The 19,165-nt window shown below is 44.9% G+C and overlaps 1 protein-coding gene across 12 annotated transcripts in view; it reads right to left on the reverse strand.

The window, feature by feature from the left end:
• Positions 1 to 18,225, reverse strand: part of KDM4A (lysine demethylase 4A) — a 53,112-nt gene extending 34,887 nt beyond the window's left edge. For 5 of the 12 annotated variants that reach the window (XM_060140290.1, XM_060140285.1, XM_060140286.1 and 2 more), the window contains exons 1-6: positions 18,047 to 18,197; positions 16,171 to 16,306; positions 7,414 to 7,590; positions 6,613 to 6,788; positions 3,660 to 3,774; positions 1,499 to 1,692 (exon numbers count right to left, since the gene is read on the reverse strand). In XM_060140290.1, the coding sequence (XP_059996273.1) occupies positions 1,499 to 1,692; positions 3,660 to 3,774; positions 6,613 to 6,788; positions 7,414 to 7,551 (623 nt within the window). In that variant the 5' untranslated portion in view covers positions 7,552 to 7,590; positions 16,171 to 16,306; positions 18,047 to 18,197. Of the gene's footprint in view, positions 1 to 1,498; positions 1,693 to 3,659; positions 3,775 to 6,612; positions 6,789 to 7,413; positions 7,591 to 10,157; positions 10,232 to 10,451; positions 10,566 to 16,170; positions 16,307 to 18,046 lie in introns of those variants that run through there. The other 7 variants (XR_009538953.1, XM_060140282.1, XM_060140287.1 and 4 more) reach the window with 7 other exon arrangements.
• Positions 18,226 to 19,165: the final 940 nt, after the last annotated feature.

Raw genomic sequence — 19,165 nt, forward strand, 5'->3', positions numbered from 1 at the left:
TTTATGTAAGAAAATGACTGTAAATCTGAAATAAGAAAAATCTCAGCAGCTAATAACAAATCATTTATTTCATTTGGGTCTTAATGCTTTGTAAACAGGTTTAAAAAACACTGTAATACTCTAAGCTTCTATTTTCCACACTAGACACACTTCTAGTTGTATTCTCCATACTGTTAGACTGTATAGTGATGTGACTTCCAAGTAGAGTTTAATCTTCCCATTGAGTGTGTCATGGTACAAATCACTATTTGTTTTTGATGTTTTTTAGGGATGTGCAATGTGCATAACATAATGACAAAGAAATATTGAAAAGGTTATGTTGCCCATTTTAAGGGAGTGGGAGAAATACAGCAGTTTGTTTTTCAACATGAATCTGATATCGATTTGAACTGTGTTTAACTTACAAGTTTATAAAAAGACAGGGTTTAATGGAGCGTGCATAAAAATGTACTGTGTTTTCACCTTTTGTTTATGTATAAATGTTTATGAGTATATGGGCCTATCTATAAGTGGATAAGTCTGTATATGTATGTATATCACACACATACAACCTCCATGTCCTTGGGTCCTGGGTTTTTGAAGAAGTGCTAAAACATATAAATAGAATAAATCTTGCTGTGGGAAAAAAAAAAAAAAAAAAGACACCGTGCTCGCTCTCAAGTGTCTTTGCACGTGTTGTTACAACCAGCCAGACACCCTCCCCTCAGTCCGCCTTCCGAACCCACCACCACCACACGCAGCCACGGCCTCATCTGCGAGCTCTCGGCTCAGCTGTCACCTCTTCCAGGGGAGCCTTCTCTAGTCCCCATGCTCACACACCTTCCTGTGAACCTATTACAACCACTGTTCCCCATCAGAGCTTTTCTCCCACTTTCTCTCTCCTGACCAGTCCCCTAGCGGTGTGAGGGTGGGCACCCCATCTGTCTTTTGCTTTGCCGAAGGCAGCATCTTCGCTAACATGCTGAGATAGACGGGTGGGCGCAGGAAGAAACAAGAGAGCTTTCTCTGATTTCTCCCCAGCCAGACGGCGGCCTCGGTGGGGAACGGGGAGCGGACGCTGAGTGGTCCTGCGTCCCCTCGTGAGTAAAGCACACACTGCTGCTCACCAAATATTTTTTCCATGAGGAAAAGAAAGCTTTCTATCATCTGAAGAAGTGACTCCAGTCTTGGAAGTCTGCCTCTAAGAAATGCCTCAGGCCTGTTCAGAAAAAGGAACCAGACAGTGGGAGAGTGCCCATGGCTCTCGGTCACTCAGGCACCTTTCTGTTTTCATACTGTGGTACTAAGTGCCCGGCCCGCTAACGCTTGCTACTCCCAAGGGCAGGGAGAGCACCAGAGCTCAAACAGCACCTTACTGCTTGAAAGTCGGAACAAAATGTAACACACCAGTCCCACCCTAAGCCTGCCGAACCATAATCTGCATTTTGCCCGATTCCAAGGTGTTCCCTGGGTACATGAAAGCTGAGAAGCCCCAGTGCCAAGCGCAGGCCGACTTTACCAGGATTTGGGTTCTCCGAAGTGCAGGTAATTGATGCTGTACAGGTCCATGTCTTCGGTGTGCCAGGCAAAGGATGTCTTCCACATGCCGAAGTACAGGTATGGGGTGTTCACGCCCTCAATGGTGATCCCGCTCTCCTTTTCCACCAAGTCCAGGATTGTTTTCAGGCGGCCAATATTCCACTCATCAACATGCTGCAGAGGAAGTTACACTGAATATAAACTGAGGCTCTGAACCCACCAATCACAGAGCAGGTCACAGGTGAGCTGTCACTCCTAACAAAGATTAGGAATAATGTTGAAACTACATGGCCCTGAAGACCACAGCACCCCTCACTCGCTGTTCAGAGCTGCCACTGGAACTGACGCCATTATACCTCTGAAGGGCAAACACCAGTTGGTGAACAACACTGAACACTAGTACATGAAAGATGAAAAAGGAGGGACAGCCACCTGTTCTAAACCCAAGAGGAAGAGTTTGCACAGAAGCTAAAGAAACTTAGGTCAGGACTTCCCTGGTGGTGCAGTGGTTAAGAATCCGCCTGCCAATGCAGGGGACAAGGGTTCGGGCCGTGGTCCAGGAAGATCCCACATGCCGCAGAGCAACTAAGCCCGTGCACCACAACTACTGAGCCTGCACTCTAGAGCCCGCAGCCACAACTACTGAGCCCACATGCCACAACTACTGAAGCCCGCACACCTAGAGACCATGCTCCACAACAAGAGGAGCCACCTCAATGAGAAGCCCATGCACCGCAACGAAGAGTAGCACCCGCTCGCCGCAACTAGAGAGAGCCCGCGTACAGCAACGAAGACCCAACGCAGTCAAAAATAAATTAATTTTAAAAAAAAGAAAAAGAAAGAAACTTAAGTCGAAAGAGGAAAGTACTGTCAAACCATAAAAAATACAAAGCATGGGAATCAACTGTACTCATTTGTGACTTATCTAGCCCTTATTTCCACTGGGCAGTGCCTTCAGTAAAAAGTCTACAATGTGGGGGCTTCCCTGGTGGCGCAGTGGTTGAGAGTCCGCCTGCCGATGCAGGGGACACGGGTTCGTGCCCTGGTCCAGGAAGATCCCACATGCCGCGGAGTCTGTGCTCCGCAACGGGAGAGGCCACAGCAGTGAGAGGCCCGCGTACCGCAAAAAAAAAAAAAAAAAAAAAAAAAAAAAAGTCTACAATGTTATCCTGAGTTGTAAAGGTCATCGAGGAGCCCACTTCCTATAAGTACGTTCTGGATTTATGCCTACAAGCTTCACTTCCCACCACCCAAAAAAGCTGTCATCAACAAAACTGGAATCCACTTTTTAAACATCTTCCTTCAAATAATTTACAAAAACAATAAATTAATCGGAGTGATAATCCCTAAAACACCCTACAGTTTTTGTTTTTTTTTTTTTTTTTTTGCGGTACGCGGGCCTCTCACTGTTGTGGCCTCTCACCGTTGTGGAGCACAGACTCCGGACGCGCAGGCTCAGCGGCCATGGCTCACGTGCCCAGCCGCTCCGCGGCATGTGGGATCTTCCCGGATCGGGGCACAAACCCATGTCCCCTGCATCGGCAGGCGGACTCTCAACCACTGCGCCACCAGGGAAGCCCCCTACAGATTTTTTAATCATCCAAAAAACAGTCCCAAATATTTCTTCCTTGTACCGTATCTAAGGCTGTTCTCTATGCCAAAAAGCACTAAATCCTAAGCCAATGCAATTTGTTAAAACAGCTTTTGCTACAGAATCTTGTTTGAGGATTCTGCAAATCTAAATATGTTCCTCTTCTTAAATATATACCCCTTCCATTATATTGGTCAGTGATCTTTTTTCTTCAGAAACTACACTGCCCTCCCCCAACATTTCATTTACTGTGATCCCACCCTTTCTAGAACTCATCAGAGCTACCACCCACGGACTCTTCTAACAGCCCTTGCGAAAAACACCATATCATCCAATTCACATGTAGAGTGGGAGAAATAAAATTCAGTCACATGCAAAACTACCCACAATTAAGTGAGCACAGCCCATCACCTGGTGGTGGGCCGTTCCTTTGTCCAGACACCCGTTCAGCAAAACAGCTTTTTGGTGCCCACTACATGCTGGGCAGATGAAAATGGGATTAAATTACAAAATCGCAAAAATGCTGCATAGAGATCCCAGGAAGTCTCACCTTTTCATAGAGAGTGCCATTCACATCTGCACCATAGATTGGGGGATTGAATGTGAGATTTTTCCAGTATTTCCGTTCAAGCTCTTCAAATTCACTATAGCGTGGGGTACAGTACCTTTAAAAAGTTAAAAAAAAAAAGCGTTAGCCACTTATAAGGGACTAAATACATGAGGCATTATGAACGGCACGAGACACAATCCCTGTTCCAGGGATAGCAAGACATTTCAAATGAACAAGACATAACCTTGGCCTTCAAGGTTCCAATACAGTACCCAGTAACTCCCTCAACGTTCTGGGCCCAAAAAAGGTAACATACACAAAGATGTAAGCCCATCTTCCTTAAGAATGATATCCTCCACTCTTTCAAGAGACTCTACTATAACTACACACTGCACCCGTCAGGAGTAGCCTGGCCACACAGGGAGAAAATAGGCTTCCAAACCTGTGAGAACCAAGACTGCAAATCCCTATGTATCCACAGACAACCAAAACCCAGCACATGGAGAGCTGAGGCCCTGGAAAAGAATTTACTTCCCTGCACTCTAAGGAAGCGTCTCCAAGAGGGCTAACTTCAGTTGTCACTGCTACATTCCCAGCATCCTATGCAGTGTGGCTAACATTCAACAAATAATCAGGCCTGAAAACCAAATATTTTAATAAAAATATAAAATAGTCCTAAAAACATAAAAATAGGTTTCTGCACATCAAATGTTCCATTTAGCAAAATACATGTGTATACATATGCTCACACACTCAAATACACACACACCACTATCTATCTATCTATCTATCTATATCTCCCCACATAATACCATTAAAAATGTCTGTACTCTTTTTGTTTGTTTGTTTGTTTTTGCGATATGCGGGCCTCTCACTGTTGTGGCCTCTCCCGTTGCGGAGCACAGGCTCCAGACGTGCAGGCTCAGCAGCCATGGCTCACGGGCCCAGCCGCTCCGCGGCATGTGGGATCTTCCCGGACCGGGGCACGAACCCGTGTCCCCTGCATCGGCAGGCAGACTCTCAACCACTGCGCCACCAGGGAAGCCCAATATCTGTACTCTTTAGCTCAATAATCACATACTGAAAACTTACTCCCAAAACAATCTTTTAAAAATGCAAACCACTTAAAAATTACTACACAATTTAAAAAGAGTAACGTGTAAACCTAATAGGTATTTGAAAATGCACACTATAACTCAAATGGCCAAAAAACATGATAAGGAGTGGAAGACCAAAATGAAACTGTGTGGAGATGAGATGAGTGGGGGAAAAAAAATCTTACTTTAAATACTGCCTTACATTTTGATGTTAAACTAATGAATCATAAAGTTTAGAATTCTCAAGTTCTAAACCCTTTAAATACAAATAACTCTACTTCCAACTGATCTGCTTTAAAAGTTTAGGTTTTTACCCTACTGGGTTTTCTTAAAGCTGGCTGACCACACAGACAGAAATCAAAGGTAAGAATTGATTGTATTTCGGATGAAGGGAAAAGACACAGGACCGGCTGATTTAAAAAGAGGTGTCCTGAAAGAAGGTAAGGCCTACCATATGTTGATGAGACAGGAAGAACAGCACAGGGGCCTGAGTGAGGCCAACCCGACGTGAAACAAAGCAAGTGTGCTTGGCACGGCGCAGAGCTAGGAAGCAGACATGAAGACGGCACAGCCTCTCATCTGCGGAGCATGGCACACTTCTTCAACAGGCTTTTACACAGATTCCCTCATTAGACAGCAGGTTGGCCAGCAATAGAGATGCTTTAAGAGTTAGGCTGCCAATAAAATTGGAAGCCCACACTTAGAACTGTGCTATGTCAAAGGAAAAGAAGGCAGAGCACAGACGGAGAAAGAGCGCGACCTGATGTGAGATGATAAAGCACTCCAAGTGTGAAGCCTGGCAAGCTGAGGCTCTACTGCGAGCCTCCACGGCAGAGCCGCAAAAACGTCTGGCTGGGGGTTTCCCTGGTGGTGCAGTGGTTGAGAGTCCACCTGCCGATGCAGGGGACACGGGTTCGTGCCCCGGTCCGGGAAGATCCCACATGCCGCAGAGTGGCTGGGCCCGTGAGCCATGGCCGCTGAGCCTGCGCGTCTGGAGCCTGTGCTCTGCAACGGGAGAGGCCACAACAGTGAGAGGTCCGCGTACCGCAAAAAAAAAAAAAAAAAGTCTGGCTGAAACCAAGATATGTGTGGACCAAAAAGGCTCAGGAGAAGAGGCAAGGGGGAGGAAGGAATCCCTTGTGGAGCCACAAAATGAAGAAGTAACAAGGGAAGGGAGAAGATCCAAGCAAGAGGATTAAGGACTAGTCAGAGCCCAATGAGGGGAACACACAACTTATTCTCTGTAAATCTGAGGTAATGAGAGCAAAATATTAAAAACAGCAGAGAAAAACAACTGAAGACAGCAGACCTAAACAAAGATGTTTCCAACAGAGACAAGAATGTACAGATGATGATGGAGTGATAGAAAACAGCAACCAGCCTGGTAGTTCACTCACATTTGGATAATGTCACAAAGGAAATGAGATAGCATCTGTAGGGGTAGTGAGGAGTTTGCCATGATTAAAGACAGGAGGACCCAGACGGAAGAGATTAACTTAAACTACGAAGGCCACTTTTTGATAAGTGGGTAGTATCAATACATCCGGCCAACGCTCCTCTTGAACCAACTCCAAGTTTCCCCTTTGCAACCTTGCAAATTATTAGAGTCAGAAAATGATCCTACTTTTGAAGGAAAAACAATGGGATTACTTTATGTAAAAATATGTACAAGTTTAGACTGTGACTGTGTACCGAGATGAGGAACGCTTCCATGTAAAGAGCGGACAGAGAGACAGATACTAGAGGTGAGGAAACTATTTTTCAGCGGGATGGCAGCAGTCCTGGAGACTGCTTTGCACGTGAGATATCAGGTCCCAGATGCTAGGACAGGTGGGAAGGAATGCGTTTTCACTCACTTATCGCTATTGGCTATCTTGCGGAACTCTCGAACAGTCATGGCTTTCTTCTGTATGTTGTACTGAGTAAAAAGGCCAGACTGCCCAGTCACTAGCTGCTGGATGGGGGCAGGAATGACCAGGTCATCAATATCATCATAGGACGCTCGTGGCTTCCACTCCTTTGGAGGAACAACCTGTAGGGAACACAAGAAACAAAGAGATCAGAAACCTGACAAGCTGGTCAGAGTCCAAGAAGTGTGCAGGCCAACAGCCGATTCTACTAAAAAGTCACATGGATTTAACCATGCTCACCCAAACACGGCAAGTCACACTGTCATGCTAGCCCTGATCCAGTTCTGCTACCAACTAGCTGCCTCGTTGCAATGATCTAAGGTACGGAATTCTCAGCCTCAGAATCTTATCTGGGCACCAAGACAAGAGGTTGAAGAGTTGATTCTCTCTCAATCTAACAGAAAGTTCACATGGGAAGCCAAATTACTATCAGAGTGCTGGATGTGACCGAAACCGAGAATGAGAGAAGTTGGATTGATGAAAACACCCTTCTCCACCAAGAGATGGAAGCACCACAGCAGCTGGCCCTGGGACACTGCTCTCTTCCTCCCTTTTAAACATTCTAAGCAGCTCTTCTCCAACCTAAAAAGAGATGCTTCAGATGTTAACGAAAGGAATTAACTTGTAAATAGGACAGCAAATATTCAACTACCACCAAGCCTGCCTTTCAGTAAAACTCGGTTCTTCCAGCCTTCATTTAGGAAAAATCTTACTGCCACCCTGAGTCCCAAAGGCCCCGTCCCCCACCTTAGCCAGCCCAGCCCGATGAGCTCCTTGGGATTCAATGTAGGCAATATAACGACTGAAGTTCCGGAACTCCTCCATAGTCGGGTAAAAGGTCATTATCCGAGCACTGGGATTCAAGGTTTCAGATTCAGAAGCCATTTTCCCTCCTTTTTGAGGTCACTTTGGTCAGGCAGGAATCTGAAGAAATACATTAAGAACATAAAATTATATAAAATGTGGGCTTCCCTGGCGGCGCAGTGGTTAAGAATCCGCCTGCCGATGCACGGGACACGGGTTCGAGTCCTGGTCTGGGAAGATCCCACATGCCGCAGAGCAACTAAGCCTGTGCGCCACAACTACTGAGCCTGCGCTCCAGAGCCCGCAAGCCACAGCTACGGAAGCCCACGCACCTAGAGCCCATGCTCCGCAACAAAAGAAGCCACTGCAATGACAAGCCTGCACACTGCAATGAAGAGTAGCCCCCGCTCACCGCCACTACAGAAAGCCCATGCGCAGCAACAAAGACCCAGCGCAACCAAAAATAAATATTTTTTAAAATGTTAAAAAAAATTATATAAAATGGGGCTTCCCTGGTGGCGCAGTGGTTGAGAGTCCACCTGCCGATGCAGGGGACATGGGTTCGTGCCCCGGTCCGGGAGGATCCCACATGCCGCAGAGCGGCTGGGCCCGTGAGCCATGGCCGCTGAGCCTGAGCGTCTGGAGCCTGTGCTCCGCAGCGGGTGAGGCCACAGCAGTGAGAGGCCGGCGTACCACAAAAAAAAAAAAAAAAAAAAAAAAAAATTATATAAAATGTAATTAAGATTGAATGCTGGAAATGTCAGTGCTGAAAGAAATTCTGAAGCAGCTGTAAGACCTCACACCTGGAATCTGCCTCTAGGCAGGTCATTTAAATGAGTAAGACACACTGGGACAGAAAAGGTTCTGTCTAAAGGATTCTAATGTATAAAATTGCCTGTATTTAAACCTGACTTACATGGAGACATTGTTTCAGCTAAAAAAGGGAAACTGCAATTATTTGGTTGTTGGTCCCATCTAACAAAGCAGCTGCCCCGCCCATATTTTCCCCTTCTCTTTTCAGCTGCTCCCTTATTCACACCTTGCTGTTTCTAAGTATTAAATTCAATATACTACAACCAGATTTTTTTTAAATAAAAATCAATCTACGGGCTCCCTTCTAGGGCAAAGCTTTAAAACAGGATTCTAGATTCCTAAGAAAAGTTAGTTGGCTACCAGATTACAAAGTTTAAGGGTTAAAGAGTACCCTGATATTAGTAGCCTGAGCTATGATTTTTAAAACTCTAAAGTGAAATTATTCTCATATCTAAACCAAAATGCAGTTTCGGCACTGCTATACGAAGTCAAGCTAGAGACTAGTTCAATTGCGCTGTACCCAGAACTCAAAGGACAAAATTTAAACAGGCAATAAACTGGCAATAAAGGGCAAACTTCATAACTGACTGGAGGTGAAATAAATACTACTTTGTTTTTAGATGAGGCCTTCAGTTAAGTGGGTGCATCCCCATTGCCTGGTAACACAATAGACTATTTTGACTGAATAAGAACCAAGCACACCAGCTAAAAGAAGCCAGTTTAGAAGCAAAAACCGTATGTCCTTTTCTTTACTCAATTCCCCCAAATCTGGGTCCCAAAGCCATGGCAGTTCAGCTCCAAGAGTCCCCTTGAGAGCTGGAGCGATCAGAAGGGAGGAAACTGTGTCCAACCTACCAACAATCTAGTAAAAGGTTGGGAAGACAGCATGGAGTAGAACTGTCTCAGGTAGGAGAGAAGACAAGTCCCAGTACCTGCATCTCTCCGGGTTCCATTTCACCAAAAATAAAGTGCGTTCCTGGCCTGGTGCTTTCCTGCACCTCGTCAAACTTTGCATGGCAGATATACTGTAAGCCCTGTTTTACATACCAGGAAATTTACCCACAGTCCTGTAATGTTCTCCTAGTGCTCCTGCCATTACACTGTGCTGCCTACAGCATAATCTCCACTTAGTCTAAGCCCTTTACAAGGGCAGATCCAAGTGTAGAGGAACCTAAAGTTTTATGCAATCTTGAAGACCCTCTCTTTAAAAAAAGAATACAAAATATCTTACTCTTGCAAATTTTATAAAGACACATAATTATGTGAACACAGTGTTAGGGCCCATCGTAGGGCCTCCCAAAACCCCTAATGGGGCTTCATCTGCCTCTGGCCTTATTCATCTTTGTAAGCCTAGAACCTAGAACAATGCACGGCACAGAGTAGGCACTCAGTAACTGTTGAGTAACCGATTTCTTTCCTCTTACCTCAACTGCTCATTCCTTTTCTTCTACCCTAGGATTCCCTTCCCTCAATCTATTTCCTGGGGAAAGTTCCCATTCCCTGACACCTTCCTCTCCCAACCCAGCAACAAAGCCTACTGGTTTAAGAGAGCACTGCCCCGGAGTTAAAACAACTCTGAATACAGATCCAGTCTCTGCCATTTATTAGCTGTGTGACCTTGGCTGTGTAAGCTGCCCGAGTCTCAGTTTCTCCTCCTGTAAAATGGGGATCCCAACCTCCTTGCCCGGCAGGGTTGCTGTGATTAACTCAGATGATGCAAGCGAAACGCTAAGCACTAGGCCGGGTACTTATCAACTCAATAAAGGGAGCTGTTGCTAACAACCACCTCAAACTCCCGCCCCCTCCCCTCGCAGATGCTCCCGCGGGTATCGCTCCCAAAGTAGCCCCCCGCTCCCAAGGTCCCCGAAGCTCACCGCGTAGACGCCTGGCCCCTCCCGGCCCCGCCGCCTAGGCGAGTGAGTCCGGGCCGCAGGAAGAAGAAAATAAGGCCCAGTAGACCCGCCCACCCTTCCCGACGTCCATTGGCTATAAGAGATTGGAAAGGGCCAATCTCAGGACCCATTTCAGAAGCGCCTGCTCCCATTGACCGAGAACCATGCCTATCACTGACCGTTGAAGACCGCCCTCCGCCCCTCCCCCACCAGAGCTCACGGTCACGGCTACAGAAGCAACAAACCTAAAGGATTCAAAAACCCTCTGGTTCTTACTTAAAGCCCACTGCCCCGGCAGGGCTAAGGCCCGACTTCTGCTGTCGCCACTAGCCGATCCCTCTGCTTTCCCAGCCGGCGAAGGACGAAGCTCCGCCTCCTCTAAAGTAGGCCTCTGCGCAGTCGCACAGCGCTCCACAGAGTCAACCAATCCAGGGGCTGCCAGAAGCCTTCAAACAGCCAATGAACGCGCTCTGCAGCCGCCCCAAAGTACTGGCACATCAATCGGCTCAGCCTATGAGCGCCGGCTAGGGCTGTTGCCGGGAGGAAACGCTGTACCACTCGCGACCGCGGCCACTGAGCATCTCGGCTGAATCGCAGAACTGGCCAATCGCAGGCGGGCTTCTGGCGCCCGTAGCTAATCTGGATTAAAAGAGTTGAGTGCCTAGAAATGGGCTAGTTGGCCAGGGTAAAGGCACTGATGGGGTTGTTGTAGGATGTTTCTAACGAAAGGGTGGGGACAGTCTTCTGCGGGGTGAGTAGAACCCTTACCTAAGGTAAAAGTGCGCTGGGGACCCTTAGGGGTGGCTTCCGAGGTCAAGGAGTTCCTGATAAGGTGACCTACCTGTCCCAGATTGCCCAGTACTGTCTCGGTTTTTAAAACGAAAAAAGTCCCGTGTCTTGGGAACCCCCTCACTTGCCGGCAAACCGGGACATTTCTTGAAAGGAGCAGTTCCTAAGGGGAAAGGAGCTCTGTGGGTCATTAGGATAAGTCCTGAGCAGGGATGTCCTTAGGGTCATTAAAAAGCAGTTCCTCCGTGAGTAAGGATTTGGGGGACATTAGGAGCAGCTCTTGAGGTGGAGGGGAGAAGATCCTGGAAGTCATTAAACACACTTCTGGCGGGTGAGGGGGTCCCTGGAAGTCATTAGGAACTGTTCCTGAGAGGTAGTGAGTCGCCCTAAGGAGCACCCAGATTGTCAAGGGTGATGGGGAAGGAAGCAGACAGGACACTCTGATAGGTCAAAGAGAAAAGTAGAATACCCTCAACCTGAGTCATGAAAGATGTACAAAGTTACTCCCAGATGAGTAGTGCTGTGGTGCACTGTAAAGAGCTATGGAGGGACTTCCCTGGTGGTTCAGTGGCTGAGAGTCTGCGTTCCCAGTGCAGGGGGCCCCGGTTCCATCCCTGGTCAGGGAACTAGATCCCACATGCCTCAGAGTTCTCATGCCGCAACTAAAGGTCCCACGTGCCGCAACTAAGACCCGCGGCAGACAAATAAATAAATATTTTTTTTAAAAAAAGGAGCTGTGGAGTCAGATCTTGTTCAAAACTAGTCGCTCCTCTAAGTTTGGGTTTTCCCACGAGTAAAACGGAAAAGATAATACCTGCCTTGCAGGATTGTTGTAAAGATGAGAGTTAATATATGTTGGTAAAAAGGATGGTATTACATAGAATGGAATGGACATAAAACAACTATGATTTATAACCAGGGGCTTGCCACATGCTGCCCCCACCGCCCGCCAAAGAAAGCATGGTTCTGTTTCAAAAAAGACAAGAGAATGACTGTTGGGTAGGCAACCAATAGTCTTTCACAACAATTATACAGGTTTTCTCTCTTGACCTAGTAAGGTAATAAATTAGATAACAGATTATATTGCTTAGCTCAGAAAATTGCTAAGAGAATGGCTGAAGAATCCAACCTGGAGTATACATAACAAGGAAAATCACCCCAAATCACCCACCACTCTCCTCAATGCTGCCCGCAAACATGAGGTGCTGTAGCTTGCCTCACTGACTGTCCCGTGCATGGATACAGTGGCTAGCACTGCTGTCACTACCAACTACTCCAGGAATTTAATCTTGTTACATTTCCCACTGCTGCCAAAAAGGATTTTCCAGGATCGCTCTTACTTTGTATCACTAGCTTCCACTTGGTGTGTGCACAGGATAGGTGGAACCTAGATCCAGTTCTCTTGACATCCTCCCACATTACTGACCAGTTTATCTTCGTCACCCTTTTAAGCTCATCTTTCCTTTCCCACCCCTTAAATGTTCACATTTGAAGCAAAACTAATCTATGGTGAAAGAAGTCCGAGTTGGGTTTACCTTGGGGTGGGAACAGGGAATGATAGGGGGTAATAGAAGGAACGTGTCTGGGGTGTTAGTAATGTTCTGTTTCTTGATCTGGACGGTGGTTATTACACTGGTGTGTTCACATTGCTTTGAGCTGTACACTTATAAGTTGTGCATAACATTCCATGAATACAATACCTTAATTTTTAAAATTAAATTACAAAATTAATTTTAAAAAGCAAATTATTTTTTAAAAGAAAACAAAAACATTGATGTCTTCACGGCTCTCTGTCCTGGTTTCTAGTGTTTAGGTGTTTCTGGTTTCACAACTCTAGCAGTATGACCTAGGGCAAGTTACTTAACTTCTCTAATCCTCAGTTATAGCTAAACTTGGAATAGCACTTCCCTTTCTTGGTTGTGAAAACTGAATGAGATAATGCAGACAGAGCACTTAGAAGTCAAATTGGCAGGTAGTAAGTGCTCAGTAAATGTTAGCTGTGAAGGTGGATTATGATGATGGTGTAAAGATACAAAGCACTTAGCATAAAGCCTGAAACCAGAGCTCAATACACTTTCACTCTCAGGGTTCACTCATACGTGCACACTGATGATCCAGTAAAGTCTTCTCCCCTGAGTTCAGATCCATACATCGTCCTATCTTTGGACACCACCACCCCCACCGCCTGGGTGTCCTACAGGTACCTAAAACCCACATGCCTAATAAATAACTAATCTATTTACTCCACAAATGAGCTCCACCTCCTAGGTCTCCTATCTCGGTGGGGCAGCCGTCCACTGGATCACCTAAACCAAAAAAAAAAAAAAAAAAAAAAAAAAAAGCAAGCCAGAAACCAGTATGCAACTAGGGATTCCTTGATACGGTCCATCACTTCACCCATACAAAGTTCCACAAAACAAGTGCTTTACAAATGCCTGGATTTGTTTACATGCCCATCTTCCTCCATGAGACAAAAATCTCTCAAGAGGATCACTTCGGTCTTATTGGTGGTAACATTTAGGAATGTGTTCCATTGCCAGATATAGAAAACCCCAGCAACAGTGGCTTAAACAAATACAAAGTTATTTTTCTCAAATGTAATGAGTCAGAAGGGGGCATTTATTGGCATTGGCTCAGTGCTCCACAAAGTCACCAAAGATACAGGCTCTTTCCATCTTTCTCCAACATACTTCATTCACAACCTGGCTTTCACCCTCATGTGTGCACCTCATGATCATAAGGTGAGTGCTGAAGCCCCAGACATCCTGCCCACATTCATGGGGATATGGAGGAAAGGGACAGTATCAGCAGTACCTGTTACTCCTATCAGACCCAGCAAAAAGTCTCCCAGAATCTGTCCACCTACCAGTAATGAGTGGAACAGAAGTATCCCTGCTTTCATGGTGTTTACAACCTAATGATGGAGACAGACATGAAATAAGTGTTCACACAAATAAATAAAATCACAAAAGTTGTGCTTGCTACAAAGGAAAAAAAGAGGGGAGAACAACTTTTAAAGTGACTTGCTAGCAACGGTGGTAGGATTTGGACATTAAACTGTCATTGTGGCATAAAGTTCATGGCACGCTTCTAGCTCAAGGGTTCTTTCCCGGAGCTTCACTTCGTCTGGCACCCAGCACAGTGCCTAGCACATAGTAATCATTACATCGGTAATAATAGTGGCAATAACATTAGCTTAAAAAGTTAACTACATTTATTGAGCACCTACTATGTTCCAAACATTATGCTAAATGCTTTATATACACAAAAATTGTTTACATTGTCATTAATATTTTTCTTTTTATAAAAACTTTTTATAGGGGTATAATTTATATAACATAAAATCTGTCTACTTCAAGGGTATAATTTAAGGATTTTTAATAAATTTACCAAGTCATGCAGCCATCAGCCAATCCAGTTTTAGAACATTTCCATCACCTCAGTGAAACCTATCACCTCAATAAGGTCCCTCGTGTCCAGTTACAGTTACTCTCTATCCCCCTTCCCAGCCCCAGGCAACTATTCATCTACTTCGTGTCCATATAGATCGGCCTTTTCCAGACATTTCATATAAATAGAACCATACAGTAGATGGTCTTTTGTGTCTGGCTTTTTTCACTTAGCATAATGTTTTTGAGATTCATCCATGCGATAGCATGTATCGGTATGTCATTCCTTTTTAATACTGCATAGTATCCTTCTGTAGTACTGATTGACATTCGGGTTGTTTCCCACCTTTTGGTAACTATGAATAGGGATTCTGTCAACATTTATGTGTGAGTTTTCATGTGAATGTATCGTTTCATTTCTCTTGGATAGACAATTAGGAGTGGAATTTCTGTGTCTTACGGTAAATTCCTGGTTATCTTTTTAAGAAACTGCCACACTGTTTTTTCCAAAGTGGCCATACCATTTCACATTCCCATCATCCCCTTCTCCACATCCTTGCCAACACTTGTTACTGTCTTTCTGATTATAGCCATTCTAGTGGGTGTGAAGTGGTATCTCATTGGGATTTTAATTTGCATTTCCCTGATGACAAACAATGTTGAGTGTCTTTTTATATGCTTATTAGCCATTCACATATCTTCTTTGGTGAAATGTCTATTCAAATATTTTGTCCAGTTTTTAATTGGGTTGTTTGTCTTAATATTGAGTTGTAAGAATTCTTTATATATTCTAGATACAAGTCCTTTATCAGATATAGGCTTTGTAAGTGTTTCCTTTCATTCTGTGGCTTGTCTTTTCATTTTAATAGTGTCTTTGGAAGCACAAGAGTTTTTCATTTTGATGAAGTCTAATTTATCAATTTTTTCCTTTTATGAAGCGTGCTTTTGGTGCATTGACATTAACATATAGTTCTGTCCTGCCTCCAAAATTTATCCAGAGCCCAGCACTTCCCTCCGCCTCCATTGTCACCACCTGATCCAAGCCACCATCAGCTATAGCCTGACCAGGATAATTCCTGCTTCTGCTGGGCCCCCTGCAGTCTGCTCAACACTCAGCAGGCACAGCGATTCTTTAATACTAGATGCCCGATCATGTTACTCCTCCTCTTAAAACCATCAAATGACTTCGAATCTCATTCTGGAGAGAAGCCAAGTCCTCATAATGGCCTACATTCTTCCCCCACCCCCATCCCTGTATAACTCCGCCCCCAGCTCTCTGCTCCAGTTTCCTGCTCCCCTAAGTCTGAAGGGCTTGTTCCCTCACCGGCTCCAGGGCCTCGCTGATATGTCACCTCCTCAGTGAAGCTTTCCGGGACCACCACTGCATGCTTCATTTATTTGCTCTATTTATTTTTCTATGATTTAATTCTCCCCATTAGAATATCTGCCTCCATGGGGGCAGGGATCTGTGTTTTGTCCACCAAGATCCTCAGCACCTTATAGCTGAGGAAACTGGGAGGCAGGGAGGTTAAGAAACCTGAAACAAACACTGAGCCTGAGAATATCTGTCGAATAAATGAATGAATGATGAACTGAATGAGTAAACGAACGGGAAGGACTATGTTTGTATGTTAATGTGCCTTTGGTGTTCACCTCTGGGTCAGTCACATTCCAACCCTTGTCTCTGGACACTAGCTGCTGAATGTAAACATTTTTCTCCAGAGCTTCGGGAGGCTCTGCACAAAGGGTCTGATACTAGTTGCCCAGGAAAGAAGCCATGATCCGTAAGCACTGGAAACAGATTGACGCAGCCTGACCTGCTCAACCTGGATCACTGGGGTGTGGGTGTGGGGGAGCTTCTGCAGCCAGGTCAGTCCACGTACATAGGAAGAGAATCCAGCCTCAATTCAGCCTTGCAGACAAAGTCAGTTGGAAAGCCCAGGGCCTTCTAGCCTATGAAATATAAAAATACAAATATAAAAATGCTCCAAGGCAGACACACACGTACCCACAAATACACCCTGGATTTCTACATTTAACAAAAACACAATTTTCCTTTCTGGCTCTGATTTATTCTCTGGCCATGCAGAGGACGGCTCAGTGTTCCAGGCAGAGGCACAAAAGCCTTGGAGAGCTGCAGCAAGAGGCGCCCCGCGGACCACTTCTACATCACAATCACTCCCTTCTCCTTTGCTTTCACCAACTTTCTATTTGGTTTTTGTTTCGTTTTGAAACAAACAGCCATCAAAATATCTTCATTTCAAAGCCAAACCATTTTTCAAGACTTGACTCAAATTCTACCCATTGTGCATTCTTTTTTTTTTTAAAGACTTTTTAAATAAGCACCTCTGGGTGCTTATTTTGTGCCGACTCTGGGGATACAAAGATGAGGACAATTCTATCCCTCTACGTTACAGGCACCTCAAACTCACCAAAAGCAAACTCTTGGTTCTCCTCTAAACCCGCTCCTCCCTTGGTGTTCCCCGTTTCAGTAAAGGCACCAGTCTTCATCCTGGTGTCCAAAGTCTGTGTTGATTCTTCTCTCTTGCAGCCCACATCCAGTCCTATTGACCTTACTTTCAAAACTCTATCCTGAACCTACTCTTCTTACCACCCCTGGCACTACTATCCCACTTCAAGCCACATCACCTTTCTTCCGGACCCCTGCAACCACTTCCCCTTCCAACCTGTTCTCCAAAGAGCAGCAAGGGTGATCTTTCTAAAGAGCAAATCTGAATTCAGTGCTCTACTGAGCCGTTGAAAAGATGTCTGTGCCTTCACCATGAACTCCAAGCCCCTTGCCCTGACCTACCAGCTCTGAGTGATTTGGCCCCTGCCCACTCTCCACCCCATCCTGCCCCACTGCCCCTTGCTCTCTGGGCTCCAGCCTCGCTGGCCTTTGATCTGTTTTTCTAAAACCCTCCTTAAAAGAGCTGTGCCCCCCTCTGCCTCAGGGCCTTTACTAAAGACCACTTCCTCGCAGAAGCCTCTCTGACTCCCACTCCAGCTCTATGCTGTTCTCCTTGCTTTAGGCACTTTCCCTGGAGAGCATCTAGAAGAGTCTGTAATTATGTATGTGTGTAAGATTTTTGTGGCTGATGTCTGTTTCCCACCAGACCAAGCCGCTAAGGAAAAGGACTTTGTTTTTCCACCATCAAATCTCACCACTTTGTACAATGCCTGGTTCATAGTAAGTACTCATTGAATATTCCTGGAATATTATTTGTGGAAAGAACAGATAAATGAAGCCACACAGATTCCACTTTGTATAATAGTTAAGCATTCAGGCTCTGGAGTCACACAGATCCAGGTTCAAACCTAGATTCTGCTTCCCTTGTAGCTGTGTGACTTAGGGTGAGTTGCTTGACCTCTCTGAATCTTAGTCTTCAGCTGCAAAAGGAGATACTGATACGAGCTACTATACAGGGCTGTTGGGAGAAATAAATTTCAACAATGCAGGTAAACTGCTTGGCACATTTAAGTGGTTAGTGATGCTAGCAGGTATTATTATAGCACATCATAGGTGTATACCATGTGTTTGTTGGATTTAAATCTTTAGGACCACGTAGGAGCTCAGACTGGAGTAACTGCAGAGACTGCCCTGAAAATGTGCCAGAGAGGAGGCTGGAAATGACCATCCCTGGAAAGAGGCGTGGGACGCAAGGTCTTTGGGGGAGAGATTGAGGAGCCTACTTCTGGGGCCAAAACCTCCTCACAGGTCAAAGTCCAGTCCAGGTCCTGGTTGATCCTCATTTATTTCTTTCTTTAAAAAATATTGTTCCTACTCTTTGACATAAATCACAGCAAGATTTTTTTTGATCCACCTCTTAGAGTAATGGAGACAAAAACAAAAAAGAACAAATGGGACCTAATGAAACTTAAAAGCTTTTGCAAAGCAACGGGAACTACAAACTAGATGAAAAGACAACCCTCAGAATGGGAGAAAATATTTGCAAATGAATCAACAAAGGATTAATCTCCAAAATATATAAACAGCTCATGCAGCTCAATATTAAAAAAACAAACAACCCAAGCAAAAAATGGGCAGAAGACCTAAATAGACATTTCTTCAAAGAAGACGTACAGATGGCCAAGAAGCACATGAAAAGCTGCTCAACATCACTAATTATTAGAGAAATGCAAATCAAAACTACAATGAGGTATCACCTCACACCAGTCAGAACGGGCATCATCAAAAAATCTACAAACAACAAATGCTGGAGAGGGTGTGGAGAAAAGGGAACCCTCTTGCACTGTTGGTGGGAATGTAAATTGATGCAGCCACTATGGAGAACAGTATGGGTGTTCCTTAAAAAACTAAAAATAGAATTACCATATGACCTAGCAATCCCACTACTGGGCATATACCCAGAGAAAACCATAATTCAAAAAGACACATGCACCCCAATGTGCATTGCAGCACTATTTACAATAGCCAGGACATGGAAGCAACCTAAATGCCCATTGACAGATGAATGGATAAAGAAGATGTGGTACATATATACAATGGAATATTAGTCAGTCATAACAAGGAACAAAATTGGGTCATCTGTGGAGATGTGGATGGAGCTAGAGACTGTCATACAGAGTGAAGTAAGTCAGAAAGAGAAAAACAAATATTGTATACTAACACATATGTGTGGAACCTAGAAAAATGGTACAGATGAACCAGTATGCAGGGCAGAAATAGAGACACAGATGTAGAGAACAAACATATGGACACCAAGGGGAGTGGTGGTGGTGTGATGAATTGGGAGATTGGGATTGACATATATACACAAATATGTATAAAATAGATAACTAATAAAAGCC

This window comes from Lagenorhynchus albirostris, chromosome 2, assembly GCF_949774975.1.
Source record: "Lagenorhynchus albirostris chromosome 2, mLagAlb1.1, whole genome shotgun sequence".
In the NCBI taxonomy this organism is placed as follows: Eukaryota; Metazoa; Chordata; class Mammalia; order Artiodactyla; family Delphinidae; genus Lagenorhynchus; species Lagenorhynchus albirostris.